The sequence below is a fragment of the Microtus oregoni genome, unplaced genomic scaffold (genome assembly GCF_018167655.1).
Source record: "Microtus oregoni isolate MIOR12 unplaced genomic scaffold, Mior012 000012F_ref0000307, whole genome shotgun sequence".
Classification (NCBI taxonomy): domain Eukaryota; kingdom Metazoa; phylum Chordata; class Mammalia; order Rodentia; family Cricetidae; genus Microtus; species Microtus oregoni.
The window spans coordinates 49,573,445-49,591,522 of NW_024543071.1; the positions used below are offsets into that span (position 1 = coordinate 49,573,445).

Here is an 18,078-nt window from a genome sequence, read left to right on the forward strand (position 1 = left end):
GGTGTTGCTTTGTGAGATAATCCTAAGCAATCCTCCTGGGTCTCTGGGCCTTAGTTTCCCCATCTGCAAATGGGAGTTTGGAGGAGTTGTGTTCTGTCTGGGTATGAGAAGGTCCTAGAGCAGCTATGTGTGGGATACACAGGGTGCTTCACCTAGTCCCCTCGTTTCCAGAGGCCAGGTCTGCCTTCTGCAGCACCGCTCACTTGAGCCACGGATCCCAGGGTGCTGGGGCCCACAGGCTTAGTTGATCTAGCCATTCAGTGCTGCCCTTCCCGGATCCACCTTAAATGCTGCTGCCCACATTCTCCATGCAGCATTTGTGCCTCTGTGCCCCATTCAGTCCTGGCCTTGGGACCAGGGCCTTGAGCCAAAACAGGGAGGAATTCCTCGTAGTGCCTGCTGGTTACGTGGCTTTTATTCACAGACTCAGCATACGCTGAGGATGGAAGGAGAGAACATCTGGGGCCAGGCAGAGTCTGGAGATTAGGGAGGCAGGGAGGCCATGCATGGGTTGGACTGGGGAGTTTACAGAAGAGAACCTGCTGGCTGAGCCAGGCCTGTGTGGGGCAAGGCTGGAGGCAGGCAGCATGCAGGAGGCCTGGCTAGATCCGCCCAGAGCAGATCCACCCAGGTGGTGGCTATGAGCCAGGAGGGAGGGACTGAGGTTACTTTGGGGCAGAGAGAGAGAGAGAGAGAGAGAGAGAGGGAAAGAGAGAGAGAGAGAGAGAGAGAGAGAGAGGTGTGGGACTGGATAGCAGGCACCTTATCTCCCCCCACCCCGGAAAGTGACATAGTGGGTCAGTTAGGACACTTGACATCTGGTCCTGCTGCAGTTTCTGGACTTGGTGTGTCTAGCCAAGCTAATCTCCTCTGGCATTATCGTCCCCCCCACACTTGGACATTTGCTTTGGAGGTGACTCACGTAGGGATGACCTGGGGATATTTGTAGGGAGGCTGGACAATCCCAAGAGTGTGCCTAGGGCCTACCTGGATGGGCTATGCTTGTGCAGAGAGGGGAATCTCCAGCTCATAGTCCCAAACTTTGTGTCAGCTCCTGCCTATACACCCAGGGGGCGCTATTTCCCATGACAGTTTGGGCCCCCTGCCGGGCCAAGGAAGACAACAACGTTAACCTACTGGCCCGCCCTGCTGGCTCCTGACTTCCTGCCTAAACGCAAACAGAGTCCAAAACCCGGATCCTCCTCCTGGACCTTCTTCCTGGTGAATAGCCTATTCCCACACAGCAGGGAACAAAGAAACCAGTTCCCCGGGTTTCACTCCCTGTCTGGGAATAGCAAAGTTTGGAAAGCTAGTTAGTCTCTCTGGGCTGTCCAGGAAGGTGACCCAGGGGCCTGGGAAGCCAGGGGAGGCCTGAGCAGGGCCCTGGGACTGAAGATACAGCCTATGGACACTTTCCACCGGCCTCTCCCTGGAGCTGGGGTGGAAGGATGCAGGAGAGGGGGCCATTAGCATTGGCGGGAGGGGGTGCGGTGCACAGAGCCAGGGCGCTTGGGGATCTTGCGCCAGCGCCGCTTGTCCCAGCGGCAGAGCAACAGCAGGCGGAAAGTGTCCCGGAAGGCTTTGTTGCAGAGTGCATAGCACATGGGGTTGATAGTGCTGTTGACGTAGCACAACCAGTAGCCCAGCTCCCATAGGGTCTCGGGAACACAGTTCTTGCAGAAGGTAGACACCAGCACCATAATGTTATATGGTGTCCAGGTGAGGATGAAGGCCAGCAGGATGGCACACAGGGTCCGAGCTGCCTTCTTCTCCTTGACCAGTGAGAAGGTCTTTCGCTTGGCCAGTTGTTCCTTCCCTCGGGGTTTTTGGCTCTTGCCACCTCGGTCTCGGCCTTTCTTGGTGGGCCTCTTGACTGTATTCGGGGAGGTTTTGGGGGGCTGCTTGGTTGGTGCCTGTGCCTCAGGGTCTACCATGGGCATCTTGATCACCACTTCTGAGCCGGGTTCCTCGCCCTCGGAGGATGTGAGGGACTCCATGGAGCCTTCGTCCTCTTCCTCTTCCTCTTTCCAGCTGTAAGCCTGCAGAAGCCTGGGTGTCCGGCAGCAGCGACAGCAGCGACCCGGAGGTGACTCCGGTGAGCCCTCAGCCCCTGGCTGTGACCTCTCTGAGCTGCTGCTGCTGCCACCACCTTTGCCTGGGGTCTCAGAGCCCTGTAGGGCTGCCAGCTCCCGGGCTCGGTTTTCTGTCTCGCGGTAGATGCGCCAGTAGAGCGTACACATGACTGTGACGGGGAGGTAGAAGGCGGCCATGGCTGTGCCAAAAGTGATGATGGGTTGAGAGAGGAACTGGATGTAGCACTGCCCAGCCTGCACTGTCCGCTCCCCAACCAGGTATTGCCAGAAGAGAATGGCTGGGGCCCAGAGGACGAAGGAAACCAACCATGCCAGGCCAATCATCAGAGCTGCCCTGCGGGGAGTGCGCTTGGCTCGGTAGCTCAGGGGTCGGGTCACTGAGAAGTAACGGTCAAAGCTGATGAGCAGAAGATTCATGACGGAGGCGTTGCTGGCCACATAGTCCAGGGCCAGCCAGAGGTCACAAGCCAGTGTGCCCAGAGCCCAGTGGCCCATGAGCAGGTATGTGGTATAGAGGTTCATGGAGAAGGTGCCAATGATGAGGTCAGCACAGGCCAAGCTCAGCAGGAAGTAGTTGTTGACTGTCTTGAGCTCTGTGTTGACCTTGAAGGAGATGAGGACCAGCAGGTTGCCTGTCACTGTAGCCAGAGACAGGAGCCCTGTGGTGATCCCAATGAAGGCCACTTGCCAGGGACCCTTTCCTGGTGCCAAGACGGTGATGTTGGGGCTGACAGCAGGGGGCGCTGAGGTGTTCATTTCAGCCAGGTGGGATGAAGGGGCAGCCCCTTCCTCCAGTCACAAGTTTTCCTCAGAGAAAGGGCATCACCTGAAAAGAGAGGACACAAGCTTTGGCTGGGCCACTGGGCACCTCTGACAGTTCTGAGTGGAAGAGTCAAAGGGTACAGAGCTCCAGGCCAGGCAGCACCACCCTCAGGCACTGGCACCTACACACAGTGGCTAACAATGGCTTCCCAGCCACAGGGAAATTTGCCAGCAGCATGGGGTGGCCTTGTTCTCAATTCCAGCTTCACTGTTCAAACTTTGAACCTCCATTTTCTCCTTGGAAAATTGCTACTAATTCCTGTCTTCAAAAAAAAAGTAAAAATATTCGTTTATTTTTATTTTATGTGTATGAGTATTTTGTCTGCATATATGTCTGTGCACCATGTGTAAGCTTGGGGAGGCCAGAAGAGGGGCATCAAATCCCCTGGAACTAGAATTATAGACATAGTGAACTGCCTTGTGGGTACAGGGAATTAAACCTGAGTCCTCTGGAAGAGCAGCCAGGGCTCCTAACTGCTAAGCCAGCCACTAACCCCTGTTTTTCTTACATTTCATGCAGCAGGAATTGGGAGAATTACTTCGTATATAGTCCTGCAAGATTTTCCAAGTATTTCACTCAGCCTTATTAAAGCCTTCATTTAAGAAGGGCTTGCTACATCCAGACACAGTGCTAAGCACCTAATCAAGTTATCTATTTAACCGTCCTGCTCATCCTTAGCAGGAAGGACCTTGTCATCCCTTTCTTGCTGGAGGCAATGGCGACTGAGCAGCTTCAGCCTCTGCTATAGTGACAAGATACTAAGTGGGATTAGGGCCCAGTTCTTTCACTAGCTGTGCATGGGCTGCTTCAGTGTAATTCTTTCATTAAATAAAGTGATGGAAAGAAGGAGAAGGCTCCAGGGAAGAGAAGAGGGTTGGGAGTGGTGGTACACATCCGCAATCCTTACCCTTGGGAGGTGGAGGCAGGAGGATCAGGGCTTTAAAGTCATCCCCTGCTACACAGTGCGGTTGAGGAGAGCCTGAGCTACAGGAGGCTCCGGAGAGGGAGCAGAATGGGAGTGGGTACATGGAAATGCATGTATGTGTGTTTATGTCTGCACAATCTTCCATGGATTGCATGCGAAGCAGGCAACAGGGACAATGGCCTCAGCTCCCAGTTAGGTGAGGGTCTGGCCCCAGATGGGATGTGGGAGGCTTCCCTCCCTCTCTGCTCTGTTCCTGGGCCCCAGCTGAGAAGAGGGCAGCATGGGGAACGGGAAGATCCCTCAGACTTTTCTGGGATCTGGAGTCTGGCCCAGGCACTAAGGTTGCGCAAAATGAAAGGCCAGGAGGCAGGGAAGGCCCATAGCCAAAGCAAAGGCAGCCGGAAGGCTGAAGGTCTCACTCAGCAATGGCCTAGCTGCTGTGTGATTTGGTGGGTCCTTTTCTGTGTCCCCATCTGTCCACAGAAGAAGTTTAGGGTCTTCCTAGTGTAGAGCTATGGCCTTTAGGATTATACTGTTGGGAAGATCCTAAGGGAGAAATGTTGAACAAAAGCCTTCTGAACCCCAGTGTCGCGTGGGGACCTGGTCTGTGACAGAGAGGCTTATGTGTTGTGCCTGTGATCATGTATGACCCGTGTGTGGCTGAGGCCATCTCCATGGCTCTCGGTGAACTGTTGTGGTAGAGCTCTCAGCACAGGGAAGGAGACCAGTGTGCCACAATATGAGCAATAAGGTCTGTGGCTGTCAGTGTGCACACGTGTGTCTGAGTCACTTTACACTTGAGGGAGTATGTGTGACACCACAGTTAAAGAACCTAGACTCCAAAGCTAGGCCACCTGCATTTAGTACTACACTTGATATTAGCTAAAAGGCTGTGGGAGAAGTTATAACAAACTGGTATTGCTGTGTTTTGTTTTGTTTTTTTGAGACAGGGTCTCAGAATTTCTATGTAATCAAGGATTATTTTGAGCTCCAGTTCCTCCTTACCTTCCCATCCCGAGTGTCAGGATGGCAGGTGAGGCCTGTCTGGATATGAATTCATGATCTACCATTTACTGAAAAAAATCACCCATAGGAGCTGGAGAGAGGGCTCGGCAGTTAAGCGTGCTTACAGTTCTTCCACAGGACTGGGTTCAGTTCCCAGTATCCACATGGCAGGTTGCAAATGTCTCTAACTGCGGTCTCTGAGGATCCCACACCCTCCTCTGGCTTCTGTGGGTACTGCACATAGTGGTGCCTGGACATACATGCAGGAAAACACTCAAATTTATAAAATAAAAATAGGTAAATCCTAAAAAAAAGTCATTACAGTACAACTCCGGTACCTAAAGATCGGGGGAGGAACAGAAAGATTGTATAAACTAGAGAATCAGGGAATTTGCTGTGAGATGGTGTCAGACAGAAATGTCAGAAGCTACACCATAATGTCTCATCAAGGTGACTGTCTAAACATGAGCTGGAGAAGGAAAATAGCCACAGACATGCTAGGATGGGTGTGAAGGCCCACAAGGCTTCACCACCACACAAAGATCTACAGGCAGCTAAGGAATGCTGAGAGCAGGAGAAATCGTCTTCCCAGGAAGAGCACACCAATTGGTTGTCCAGTACCAAATGGTCAGCCCTGAAGACATACACAAAAGTAACGTTATACTGACTGAGCAAGTGGCACTTCTGTATTTAGGTACACACATACATATACACACACATACAGACGCACATGCAATGACAATTAAGGAAAAAGAGAAAGAGGCCATGAATATGCAAGGGAGCAAGGAGGGATATCTGGGAAGTCTTGGAGGGAGGAAAGGGAAGGGAGAAATGATATATCTCAAAAATTAAAGAAATATTTAAAATTCATTCATTCATTTATTTGTGACAGGGTCTCATGTAGCAGAGGCCTGCTTCCCTATCTGTATAGCAGAGGGGAGATGACTTTGAACTTTTGATCCTACTTTTACCTCCCAGGTAATGGGATTAAAGCCTTGCACCACCATATCTTATTTTATTTCTTTTTCTTTTTTATTACCTTATTTATTTATTTATGATTATTTATTGTTATTAACTATTAAGTGATGTAATGTCTATAACCATAAATTCCTCAAATGAGATATAGGGATTAGCTAAGACCTTTAAGTTAATACCTCAAGGAATTGTTAAGAGGATTAAATGAGGTTTTGAACATCAAGTGCTTAGAATGTCTCCTGATGTCCAGTGAGCACTGGGTCCACATTATTTGGTTTGTGTGGGAATGAGGGCTTCCTTCTGCTGAGGAGTGGACTGGAAGTAATTCTCTTCTCCAGGGGTGAGGCCCTAATTGGTTATTGAATACCAAGGGGTCAGCCCTGAAGCCATATACATGCAAATAATATTAAATGGACTGAGCAGGTTGTATTTATATATTTGGGTATACATACATACATGTAGAAAAAAGGGCCATGATTTCGAGAGGGAGAAAATTCTGGGGGTACACAGGAAATATTGGAGGAAAGAAACGGAAGGGAGAATATGATGTAATTGTATTTTAAGTTAAAAATAGTCTCAGGCTGGTGGTGGTGGCACATGCTTTTAATTCCAGTCCTTGGGAGGCAGTGGCAGGTGGATCTCTGTGAGTCTGAGGCTATCCTAGTCTACAGAGCAAGTTCAAGGCTCCAAAGCTACATAGAGAAATTCTGTCTGGAAAAATCAAAAACAAAACGAAATAAAACAAAAACCCACCAACACCAACACCAACAGGAAAAAAAAACAACCCGAAAACTCTCCTAAGACTGGGTGTGGTGGAACGCACCAGTACTCTGTATGCTGGAGGCAGAGACAGTCAGGTCTCTGTGAATTTGAGGTCAACCAGGTGTATGTAGTGAATTCCAAGATAGCCAGAGCTACAGTGAGAAATCTTGTCTCAAAAAAAAAAAATCTAGAGGGTTTGGGTACATGTTGTGGTAAATCACCTGTCTAGCTTGTCCAGCTCTCATAGGGTCTGGGCTTCATCCCTAGCCCAGGGCCCTAAATCTCTGATAGTGCAGTAGTGGTGGTGGATAGCAATGTTACTGTTGGACAACTCACCCCGAGTCACTGCTGAAGTATTTCTATACATCCATGCATTATCTTATTTAATCGTGTGTGTGATGTGTGTGTGTGTATGGTGTGTGTGTGTGGTGTGTGTGTGTATGTATGTGTATGGTGTGTGTGTGCATGTATGTATGTGTGTGTATGGTGTGTGTGTGTATGGTGTGTGTGTATGTGTATGGTGTGTGTGTATATATGTGTATGGTGTGTGTGTATGGGGTGTGTGTATGTATGTGTATGGTGTGTGTGTATGTGTATGGTGTGTGTGTATGTATGTATGTGTATGGTGTGTGTGTATGTGTATGGGGTGTGTATGGGGTGTGTGTGCATGTATGTATGTGTATGGTGTGTGTGTATGTGTATGGTGTGTGTGTGTATGTGTATGGTGTGTGTGTATGTATGTATGTGTATGGTGTGTGTGTGTATGTGTGTGTGGTGTGTGTGTGTGTATGTCTGTGTATGGTGTGTGTGTGCGGTGTAAGGACTCAAACATGGAGCCTCATACATGCTCAGCAAACACTCTGCCAAAGATCTGCAGTCATGGTTAATTTCTCTGCCCACCTCCTTTTTATTTTTTTCCTTTAAGATAGAGTCTTTTATTTTTATTTATTTTTTATTTTTTTAAGATAGTCTTATCTCATGCAGTGTGGGCTAGCTTGGAACTCACTGTGTAGCCAAGGAAGATCTTAAACTTTTGATCCTCCACCTCCAGAATTCTGGGATGTGAGGCATAGGGTGCCAAGCCAGTTTTACATGGCATAGAGGATGGAACCCTATGCTAGGTAAGCACTGTACAAACTGAGCTGTATCTCAGCAGGAACCTATGACCTGAACACAAGTTTACAGATAATAGAACTGAGTGAGACCCAAGTGAAACAGCAAGAAAACCCGCAGAAGACCACACAGGAAATGTACCATCAAGACTGGACTCCAGTCATTTTTTCAAGTGAAAGTTCATTTACAAGAACTTATGACCAAACAGAAAAAAAAAACAAACAAAAATGTAGGAAACTCTAAACAAACACAACAAAAGAACGAAACATCAGTGGAGACTAACCCGTTGATCTGAATTTTAAAAGCAAGCACTAAAACCCAATTTGCCTTCCACCTTCGCCCCCTTCAGCATTAGGATTCAAACCCAGAACCTTGTGCAGCCCCTGAGCCAGAGTCTTGCTACATCTATCCAGGCTGGTCTTGAACTCACGATTGAGCCTCTGTCCGTAGCCTCCTGAATTCTGGGATTAAAGGCATGAGTTACCACCACATCAGGTTTATCTTTTTTTGCCTGGTCTTGTCACACCCTTTTCTAAACTAAAGTCAGGTAGTGGGCAAGAGGCTGGGATCAGGCTGGGGCCTTCCCTGGGGAGGGGGCTGGTGGCCACTATCTTGGGAATTTGCCCTGTGCAATCATTGTCTTTGATTTTCTGAACTCAGGGCCACTTAACACCCATTGCACAAATGGAGTAACTGAGGCCCAGCAACAGGGGATAGAAGACATTGCCCAGGTCTCCTTGCTTTTAGACTGAGTACGGTTCCCCGTGTGTCACCTCCATGAGCTTTGGAGCAAAGACCTGTAAAGGAACTAGACTAGAATTGTTGGCTGGCGGAGAGGCTGCCCTTCCCCCCTGCAGAGGCCTCCTCAGGCTTAGCGGGAGGGTGATGTGTATCTTGGTCACAAAATTTAAAGATGGTTCCAAACTTGGTAGTAAATAAACTAATATTTTATGTAATATAAAAAAGTCAATACAAATATAATCTGATGATTAAAATATCAAAGGCAGGATCCAGCCCTACATTTGTGCAATCCTGTCTCATTAGCTTTACTCCAAACCTGGCCTTAGTTCCCATGGAACTTTATTTACAAAAAGAGCTAGCCTGCTGTAGTATTAATTGACTGATTGATTGATTGAGACAAAGTTTCACTATGTAGTCCTGTGTAGCTCAGACTAGCCTCAAACTCAGAACTATTTTACCTTAGCCTTCCAAATGCGGGGGTTACTTGCAAGTCTGGTTTGCTATTTAATTTTTTTTAAAAGTTCCAGACTGGGTGTGGTGGCACACAACTGTAATCCTGGCACCCTAGAGGTAGAGGCAGGAGGGTGTGGAGTTCAAGGCCAACCTTGTTTACATAGCAAGTTTGCTGTTAACCTGACCTACTTCGAGACTGCCCTAAGAAACAAAAACAAGGCCAGATGGTGGTGGCACACCCCTTTAATCCTGGCACTTGGGAGGCAGAGACAGGTGGATCTCTGAGTTCAAAGTCAGCCTGATCTACAGAGTTCCAGGACAGCCAGGGCTACACAGAGAAACCCTGTCTGGGGGATGTGGGTGGACAAAAGCAACAAAACAAACAAAGCTGCAACTTTATCTTTCTGTATTACGAAGTGCGCTCTCTCTCTCATTGGTACTGGGGTACCATTTCCCTCAAATTTTGCTTCAAGGTGAGTGTGTTACTTGACTTGCCCAAGTCTTGGCATTGTGACCCTTGGTTCTGGAATGAAGCTCAGTGCCACCCCTTCCTCCACAAGTTATCGGCACAATCTCCCAACCTTTCATTCTTTCCCTTTCTCTTCCTGCCTCTCACTCCACAGCTGATGAGTGGGGTACCAGAGCAGACACACAGTACATGGCCCCTGCTCTTCTTCCCGGTTCCCTGTCCTGATCCACTTGTCACAGTGTCCTGTCTCTCCAGCCCCCACCCCCAGCTCTTCCCCTGTTTTTTTTTTTTTTTTTTTTTTTTTTTTGAGACAGGGTTTCTCTGTGTAACAGCATTGGCTATCCCAGAACTTTCTCTGTAGACCAGGCTAGCTTTGAATTTACAGAGATCTACCTGCCTCTGCCTCCCGAGTGCTGGGATTAAAGGCGTGAACCACCACTGCCTGACATCTTCCCTGGTTCTTAATCTGCTCTTTTGTACAAAGAAGGATTTGGACCATCCTAGCATCTCTGGCAGATGTTCAGGGTCCTGAATGCAACATCTCCAGATGCTGCATATAGAGGACCCAAGTTTCAGAGGTGAAGCTGAAGCTCACTCAGGTCCCTTCACTGGGAGCTGCGGCACCATCAACTCTGGGTGGGAACATGGTGACCTGTAGCCATCACAAGCTCCTCTCAGAGGGTTGTAGTGACGGCCATGAATAATGCAAATGCTTTCATTTAATTTTTTTTGAGACGGGATGTCACTATATAACCCTGGCTAACCTGGAATTTACTTATAAACCAGGCTAGTCTCAAACTTACAGAGGTCCATCTGCTTCTCTACCTCTGGGTGCTGGGATTATAAATATGAACCATCATGCCTTGTTAAAGCAAATACCTTTAGTACAGGACTCCAGAGAAAAATGAACCAAACATCCTTGGAGGTGAGGAAGCTGGCAGTCTTGCCTGGATGGTTAGAAATCCCTGCCAAATCTTTTTTAATGGGCAAATTGGTAGCCACTATACTTAGGCTATCCCAGGCGCTTGATATATGCTATTCCTCTTCATCTGCAGGACAATCTCATCTCTGTAGTAAGGTGAGGCAACAGAGGCTCAGAGGGGTAAGTGGCTTTCTGATGATCCCACAGGAGCCAGTAGTGTTGGGACTGTGACACTAACTTTTTGGATTCAAGGTCTGTGTTTGTTCTACTTGGCTAATTGCTCTGTGGCCCTCTACCGTTTGCTTCCCACTGGGAGGCAAGGGAGAAAGGGCAGAGAGAGTAATTCTCACCACCTCTGGACCTTCCACTCTTCCTGGTGATGGTCATGAACCTGCTTTCCTGTCACAGTGAGAGCAGAGTGACCTACTGTAGTCCTTACCGTGCAACCTTGGAAGGTCTTTGTCACCTTAGCCTCTCAGGTGTTGAAATGATACATCTATGTTATTATCCTTAATCAATTTCTTTTGCTTCTTCATTTTTTTCTGCCCTGCCTAGAACCCAGGGCCTTTCATATGCCAGATTTCTAGTAGTCACCCTTCATTTATTTATTTATTTATTCGTGCGTGCGTTCGTTCGTTTGTTCATTTATTTATTTTTAGGACAGGGTCTCATGTAGTCCAGGTTAGCTTTGAGCTCCCTATGTGCTGAAAATGACTTTGAATTTCTGATTGTCCCACCTCTACTTCCCCAGAGTTGGGATTACAGGTATGTGCCACCATACCCAGTTTAGGGTGCTAGGGACTAAACTCGCTTCTGCTTGCTAGATGAGCAGACTACCAATGAGATTACGTTTTCAGATGGCTTTTTATTTTGCTTTTTAAAAAGTTTAAATTTATGTGTGTACCTGTCTGTGTGAGTGCAAGCTACATGTATGGGTGTTGGTAGGGTCCAGAAGAGGGTGTCTGATGCCCTGGAGCTGGAGTTACAGGTGGTTGTGAGTCACCTCCTATAGGGGCTTTTAAGTTATTTAGTTTGAGGTCTCACTATTAGCCTAAGATGGTCTTGAAGTCACAGCAACTTTCCTGCTTCAGGCTTCTGAGTGCTGGGAGTATAGTGTGCACTATCTTGCCTGGCCTTAGCCTTAACTTGTGTGTGTGTGTGTGTGTGTGTGTGTGTGTGTAGGATGAGTTGTTTTTTCACTGCTTGCGCCAGGCCAACTGGGCTGTAAACTCCAGGGATTCTCCTGTCTCTCTCTTCCATCTCCTTGCAGGAGTACCAGGATTACAGATGCTTGCTTCTCTGTAGGTCCTGGGGGTTTGAACTCAGGCCCTCAGGGTTGCCTGACAAGCATGTTTACGCACTGAGACATCTCTGCTCTTGACTGGGGAGTTCACTATGTTGATAGCTACTGGAGGATGGTGGTCATGAATCAGTTTGGTTCCCATGACTGTGATCATCCTGGACTGAGAGACAGGGTGCTGGGGTTCAGTGGCCGCTCCAGAAGTTTTATGAACTAGGGGCTCAGGGTTAGCTCTCTGGTTGAAAGGGGAACTTGATGCTACATTCACATAGCACATCCTGTTAAAACATTCATGGACAGGTTGGAGAGATGGATTCAGTGGTTAAGAGCACTGGTTGTTCTCACAGAGGACTGGGGTTCAAGTTTCAGCACGCACATGGCGGCTGACCAGTCTGTAATGCCAGGCCCTAGGGGATCCAATGTCCTCTCCTGACTTCCAGGGGCACCAGGCAGGAATGGGATGCATACATACAGGCAAAAGACGCATACACGAAAAATAAAAATAAATACATTTCTTTTTTCCCAAGAGAGGGTTTCTCCGTGTAGCCCTGGCTGTCCTGGAACTCACTCTGTAGATTACGCTGGTCTCAAACTCACAGAGGCATGCCTGCCTCTGCCTCCTGAGTGCTGGGATTAAAGGTGTGTACCACCACCGCCCAGCATAAATAAATAACTCTTAAATAAACAAGAAACAAATATTCACAGAAAAAGCTGTGATATGGATTGCAAGGTGGGTCAGGCAGAGACCCCTTAGCTTCAATCTTTTGTTTCACTGACCATAGGCAAGCCACCATCCTGACCCAAGCGACATTTTGTAGGAGGGGGCTGACTTTCTAGTAGGCGTGTGTGAGTAAGGGTGTGTGCATTGTTGAATGGCAAGAGGATGGTGGTGGTGGGGCGGGATCTTGGAACGTTTTGTGTTTGGACGCAAGAAGGTGTTAAGAAACGGGGAGAGTACTTTTCTGCCTGGAACTGTGGCCTCCCGATGAAGACTGTTGGGAGCCCTTAATAATATTACTATTATTATCATAGCAACTGATATTTACTGGCTGCTTGAGTATACCAGACATGGCTCTACGCATTATATGTATAATTTAATTTGCTTGTTATAACTCCTTGAAAATAGATTCTATTATCTCCGATTTGCAAAAAGAGGTGACCTTAAAGCTTGTCAGTGATGCACTCATCTGTCTTTGAGATCCATCTCTGGGAGCCCCGACTCTAAGCTGTTCCTGACGGGGTGTTGAGGGGAGTCTCAATAGCCTCTCCACCTATCTTCACTGGTTTGGCCAAACCCTAGTTTGAATCAGCCAAGAAGTCCTTGCTTTAGATTCTGGTCTGCGTCTGTGTCATTTATCTGTGTGATGAAGAATAACGGTGTGGGGGAGGGGGAGATCCAGTCATAACGGATGGAGAGGCAAAGCAGGGGTTCTGCTTGCTTCATTTACTGCTTTATCTTAGGGCTTGCTACATAGTAACTGTTCAACAAATATTTGTGGAAGAAATACATGAATGTATACATGGAGGGGGGTCCTCCTTAATGACTCCAGGCTCTGGAGGTTGAGGATGAGCCTGTGGGGATCAAGACCAGTTCCGGAACAGAGTTTAGGGGCCCCTCTGCTTCTATGACCCCTTATCCACCAGGCCTTTGTTCTCTTGGGTAAAGGACTGTCTGGCATGAGAGCATAGGAGAAAAATAAACGGAGAGCCTCTTAATTTGTGCAGTGGTTGAAGAAAATCCTGCTTTATCGAGAGGCGAAGAGAGGCTGAGGTTCAGGAATAGATGTGGGGTGGTGATGGTGGTGGTGTGTGTGTGTGTATGTTTAAGCTAATGTGGGTGGTGGTGGTGGTGGTGTGTGTGTGTGTGTAAGTTATTGTGGGTGGTGGTGGTGGTGGTGTATGTGTGTATGTTTAAGCTAATGTGGGTGGTGGTGGTGTGTGTGTGTGTGTGAGTGTGTGTGTGTGTATGTTTAAGCTAATGTGGGTGGTGGTGGTGCATATGTGTGCGTGTGTGTGTGTGTGTGTGTGTGTTTAAGCTAATGTGGGTGGTGGTGGTGTGTGTTAATGTGGGCTCCAAGAGTTAAGAGATGAGGTCAGAGTCTCTAACACAAGGCAGGCCAGACTGATGACCGCCAGTGCCCTGGACCAATCCCTAGGGACAGGGGATCTGGCTGGTGAAAGGAAGGGCGAAGGAAAGAAGCCACTGGGGGAGGATAGGAAGGCTGGGGAGAAGGATTCCTGAACATGAGACTTTCCTTAGTCTGGTCAAGGAGTAAGAAGGGGAGACAGAGAATGTGGGGGAAGAATTAAGAAGGAGGTGTGGAGCCATCTTGTTATTCTGGGGCTGGAAGCTGTCTGAAAACCTGGCTGGGGCAGAGATAACTCTAGGGAGAAGGTGGTCTTCAGGGAGGGCTGAGGGATGGGAACTTGGGGTCTCACATATGCAGTAAGAAGGAGGTTCTGGTCCAGGCTTTTGACTACTCCCTTCGTCAGGGACCACAGCCTAGAAGCCAGCCTTTCTGGGTGACTCCCCTCGGGTTAACTTTTCTCTTCAAGTGGCTCTTGATTCATTAAAGGTTCACAAAACTTCCACCCCTGACCCCCTGGCCTTGGAAACAAGGAAGTAAACAAGTGGAATTAATCTCGGTCTTTTTAGGCTCAAGCCACCACTGGGAGGTCAGTGGCCATCAGTTAAATGCTTCCTAAACACACCGCTGATCTGAAAGAGGAGCATCCTTCCTAGAGATATGGCCAAATTTGCTCACTGGTGATGGACCTTGACTACCTGACCATCTTTGAGCAGGCTGGGAAGAGCCTACCTGTGAGCGGGCTGCAACCTAGACTTTGCTCTGCCAAGTGTGGCATTAGCAATGCTGGGCCCCCTCATCCTTCTCCCTGTATGTCTCCAGAGCCTCAACTCCTGGCACTCCCCCTTTTCCTTTCTTCTCTCTTTCCCTCCCCCATTCTCCTAGGCATCACCATGGCATCACAGTGAGCAGAAACTCAGCTCGATTCACCCACCTCTTCCCTGCCTGCCTGCTTGGGAGCCTAAGCTCTTGCCTCCCAAAGCTCACTATGTCCTTCCCTTCCCTATTCTATCCTATCTTCCTGCTCACAGAGGTGGTAGCACAGCAATGTGCTGAGGGTGAAGAGGAATGGGGTTCAAGTATGAACGGGACTACTATGTCTCCCTTCTATGGCCACAAACATATCTACTCTCCCTTTTCAGCCTCATTCTCTCGAGTGTACATTAGGACAGCTCTGCCTAGACCTTTCTGGACACTCAGGGCTCCCCATTGCTCTTCAAGATCCACCAAAGTCACAGCCAGCAGCCCAGCAGCCAGCAGCCCAGCCAGAATGATACCCTCCGTAGCCCTGTTCCATCATCTCCTCTTGCATATCCCAGCAGCTGTCATGGTTTACCTAGTAGCTAAAGTCTGGGGGTAGCGCCCTTTCCTTACATAGCTCATGGAGCGGCTGGTGACCCTGGGACAAGAGACTGATCAGCTGCTGGAGACTGCCTGAATTCTTCCAGCCAGTGAGACAGGGGACACTGGGCTAATGGGGTGGAGCTGCAGATAGATGTGCACTGTAGGAAGAAGTGAAGCCCTTTCCACTGGCACTAAGAACCCCTAAGGTGTCCAGGTCTTCATGGTCCAACTGCTCTCTCTCCAGACACCCGTCTTGGAAGTGGCAACTGTAAGAATCAAAGCCCCTGGTTTCAACTCATCCTTCCTGGAGTCTGAGGACACACATGTGTGCATTAGTATCCTTGTATTGCCTGAGACCCTTGCACTGACTGCAGCCTACCTTCCGGAAGCCAAAGATACTAAAAACCCAGGGAGGGCTCTCTGGGTCCCCTACACGCCAGGGCCATATCCTCTGGATGATGTGGCTACCCATGTGCTTATTTGTCTCCAAAAAGCAATGGGGCTCTTTGCCTGGTCTCCTGCTGGCTTCTGGCCAAACACCCACCTTGGCATCCAGCTTGTCCATCTGGCCAGCAGTCTCATTCAGTCCATCTTGGGGGGCTGAAGGTGGATGGGGGAGGTGGGATTCAGGGTGTCCTGAAGGAGGAGAGAAGGAGGTGTCCCCAAAAGTATGTACACGGGTCATCCTTCAGCGGGGTGCTGGTGGCAAGGGCTGTCTCCTGCCTTTCCCTTTCTGCTTTAGGGTGCTAGGCAATCTGCTAACTACATGGCCATCTAATCTCTTTAGGGTGCTAGGCAATCTGCTAACTACATGGCCATCGAATCTCTTCTGAACTCTGGTTTGGGTTTGCTAAGAGGGTCTCCATCTCTTCTGCCAACTGAAGCCCAGAAAAACATCAGAAGAATCCACTGAAAACCAGCAGGCAGGGTGTTTGGAGCAGCCAATGCCCACGGCTACAGAGACCTCTTGGCCTCTAGACCCCTCCCTGGCCACCTCCCCTCTCCAGAGTCCACCCCCATTTCCATCTCATCCTTGTCCCTGACCTGTCCCAGAGGACCCTGCTGCTTCTGCACCCAGCTCAACACAGCCCCTCCCAAACCTTCCCAAATGTACTCACCAGGGGACCGGAGAGGGGTCTGTGGGGTCCTCAGCTTCACTGCTTCTCCGGGGGCCTGCAGCGTCTCCTGGGACCCAAACACCTGGCTCCCGGGGGGAGCTGCGCCCTGTGCTGGCAGCGGGAGAGGCACAGCCAGTGATTGGCATGTCCCACCCCCTGGCACGCCAGCCTTGGGGGGGGAGGGAGGAAGGGAACAAGAGGGAGGGAGGGAAGGGAGGAAAGAAAGGGAGGGGGAGCAGGAGGGAAGCCTCAGGCAGCATCTGGGGTTGGACTAAGTCCTGGAGTGTGCCCCCCTTGTCCACAAGGGCATCCACTTTGAGCCTTGAGACAGAGGAGGCAGGACATGAGGAAGGAGAGCCCTGGAAGGCTAAAAGTCCAGGAGGAGAGAGAAGGCGGATACAGGGAGACAAACACCCACACCCACTGCACACAGACCGGCGGCACACACACACACACACCCTCACAAAGGCACACTCTGTTTCCTAGGCTTCTTCCCCCACCCAACTGGAAAGCCCCCGACCGGAAAGCCCCCAACTCCTGTGCACCATGTCCCAACACACATGCCCTGTTATTCACATGCCTGCTTCCTTTGCACACATGCCCTCCCCCCATGAACATGCCCACGCGCCCACCCACCCACCCAGCCACACACCCTGCTCTTCCTCCCTGCTGCGAGGGAGCTAGATTCCTTCTGTTTGAAAATGACACATTGGGCCTCACGTGAGAGGTTCCAACTTGGAACAGACCCAGAGGGCTGGCGCACCCGCCCTGGGGCTGAGTGACATGCCCACATGCTGGACAGCGTGCTCTAGTGTCTGCAGAGCCCCGGTGTGAGGATATATGGGTGTCTTGTTTGTGGGGAGTGGGGGGGGGCTGTGTGTTTGTTACATATGCTGTTTAGGGTCCGACATGTGTGCATCCATGTGTGCTCATGTCACCATGCAGCCTACATAAATACAGGTGTGACCCTGCCAGTCGAGCCAGAACGCATGTGCGTGCGTGTGTCTGTACTCAGTGTGTGTCTGAGTGTTGCCCAACTGTGGAACTGGCTAATTTTGACAAGCGAGGCAGCATCTACCTCTTTGCCTGCTCCACCCCCAGCTTCCCTTTGGAAGACAGACAGACAGGGAGACAGACAGCTCTCCTCCCAGCTTGTCAAACTCTGTCTCCCCTGACTCCCACTCTAGGTTCACAGGTGTGTACCTGGAGAGTGTGAGCCACTTCGCCTCTCCTCTCAGCCTACAGTTTGGCCAGCAGCCTCCCCTAGTCCAGGTTAGATTCCTGTGTTGAGTTGACTCAGCGATAGGGACCCCTGGCTAGGGGGTACCCTTTGTCATAGAGACCTGAGTCTAGCAAAGCCCCAGTAGAGGCTTCCTGGAGAGTTGACCACGGAGGAGAACTGGGAAAGCTATAAACGCGGCGCGCCGGTGTTCTTTGCCCTGTGGGCTGTGATGAAGCCCTGGGTGGGAGGTGCAAAGGGCTGAAATCAAGATCACCTTTATATGGGTGAGAAAAGAGAAAGCTGAAGCGTGGTGGGTACTAGGTGAGCCACTGTTTGAAGTCAGGTCCTGGGGGCTCTAAGCTACGGGTTTTGGAGTCTGGGGCAACCCGCCCCATCCTTCCTCCTCATTTCATTTCCCCACCAAGCATCCTATCCCAGTGTTGAGCTTGGATCCCAGTTGCCTAAGGAGCCAGGGAAGGCAGACTCTGGCGTCTCTGGGGCTTGGGCCAGCAACCACGGGGCACTAGTGGCAGGTACATGCGGGAACATGGATACTTTTGAGAAGCCAGGGTGCCAAGAGGCACCCGGAGTGCCTTCTTTCTGGGTTTGGTCAGATACCGTAGCTGGGGGTCGGGGGTCGGGGTCGGGGGTCGGGATCCGAGCAGCTCCTTCTCGGACCCTCGGGGTCATTAAATCCTCAGGGTTAGGTCAGAACTCAGAGTCCCT

General features: G+C 49.8%; 1 protein-coding gene across 2 annotated transcripts; it reads right to left on the reverse strand.

Annotated features, from left to right (window-relative positions):
- Positions 1-387: 387 nt before the first annotated feature.
- On the reverse strand, positions 388-16,702 carry Chrm1 (cholinergic receptor muscarinic 1). Of its 2 annotated transcripts, XM_041661527.1 has the most exons (3): positions 16,131-16,702; positions 15,557-15,648; positions 388-2,919 (listed from the first exon to the last, which is right to left on the reverse strand). In XM_041661527.1, the coding sequence occupies exon 3, from the start codon at positions 2,847-2,849 to the stop codon at positions 1,467-1,469; it is 1,383 nt and encodes a 460-aa protein (XP_041517461.1). In that variant the 5' UTR covers positions 2,850-2,919; positions 15,557-15,648; positions 16,131-16,702; the 3' UTR covers positions 388-1,466. The 2 variants fall into 2 exon arrangements, with proteins under 2 accessions (XP_041517461.1, XP_041517462.1); XM_041661528.1 differs by lacking the exon at positions 15,557-15,648.
- Positions 16,703-18,078: the final 1,376 nt, after the last annotated feature.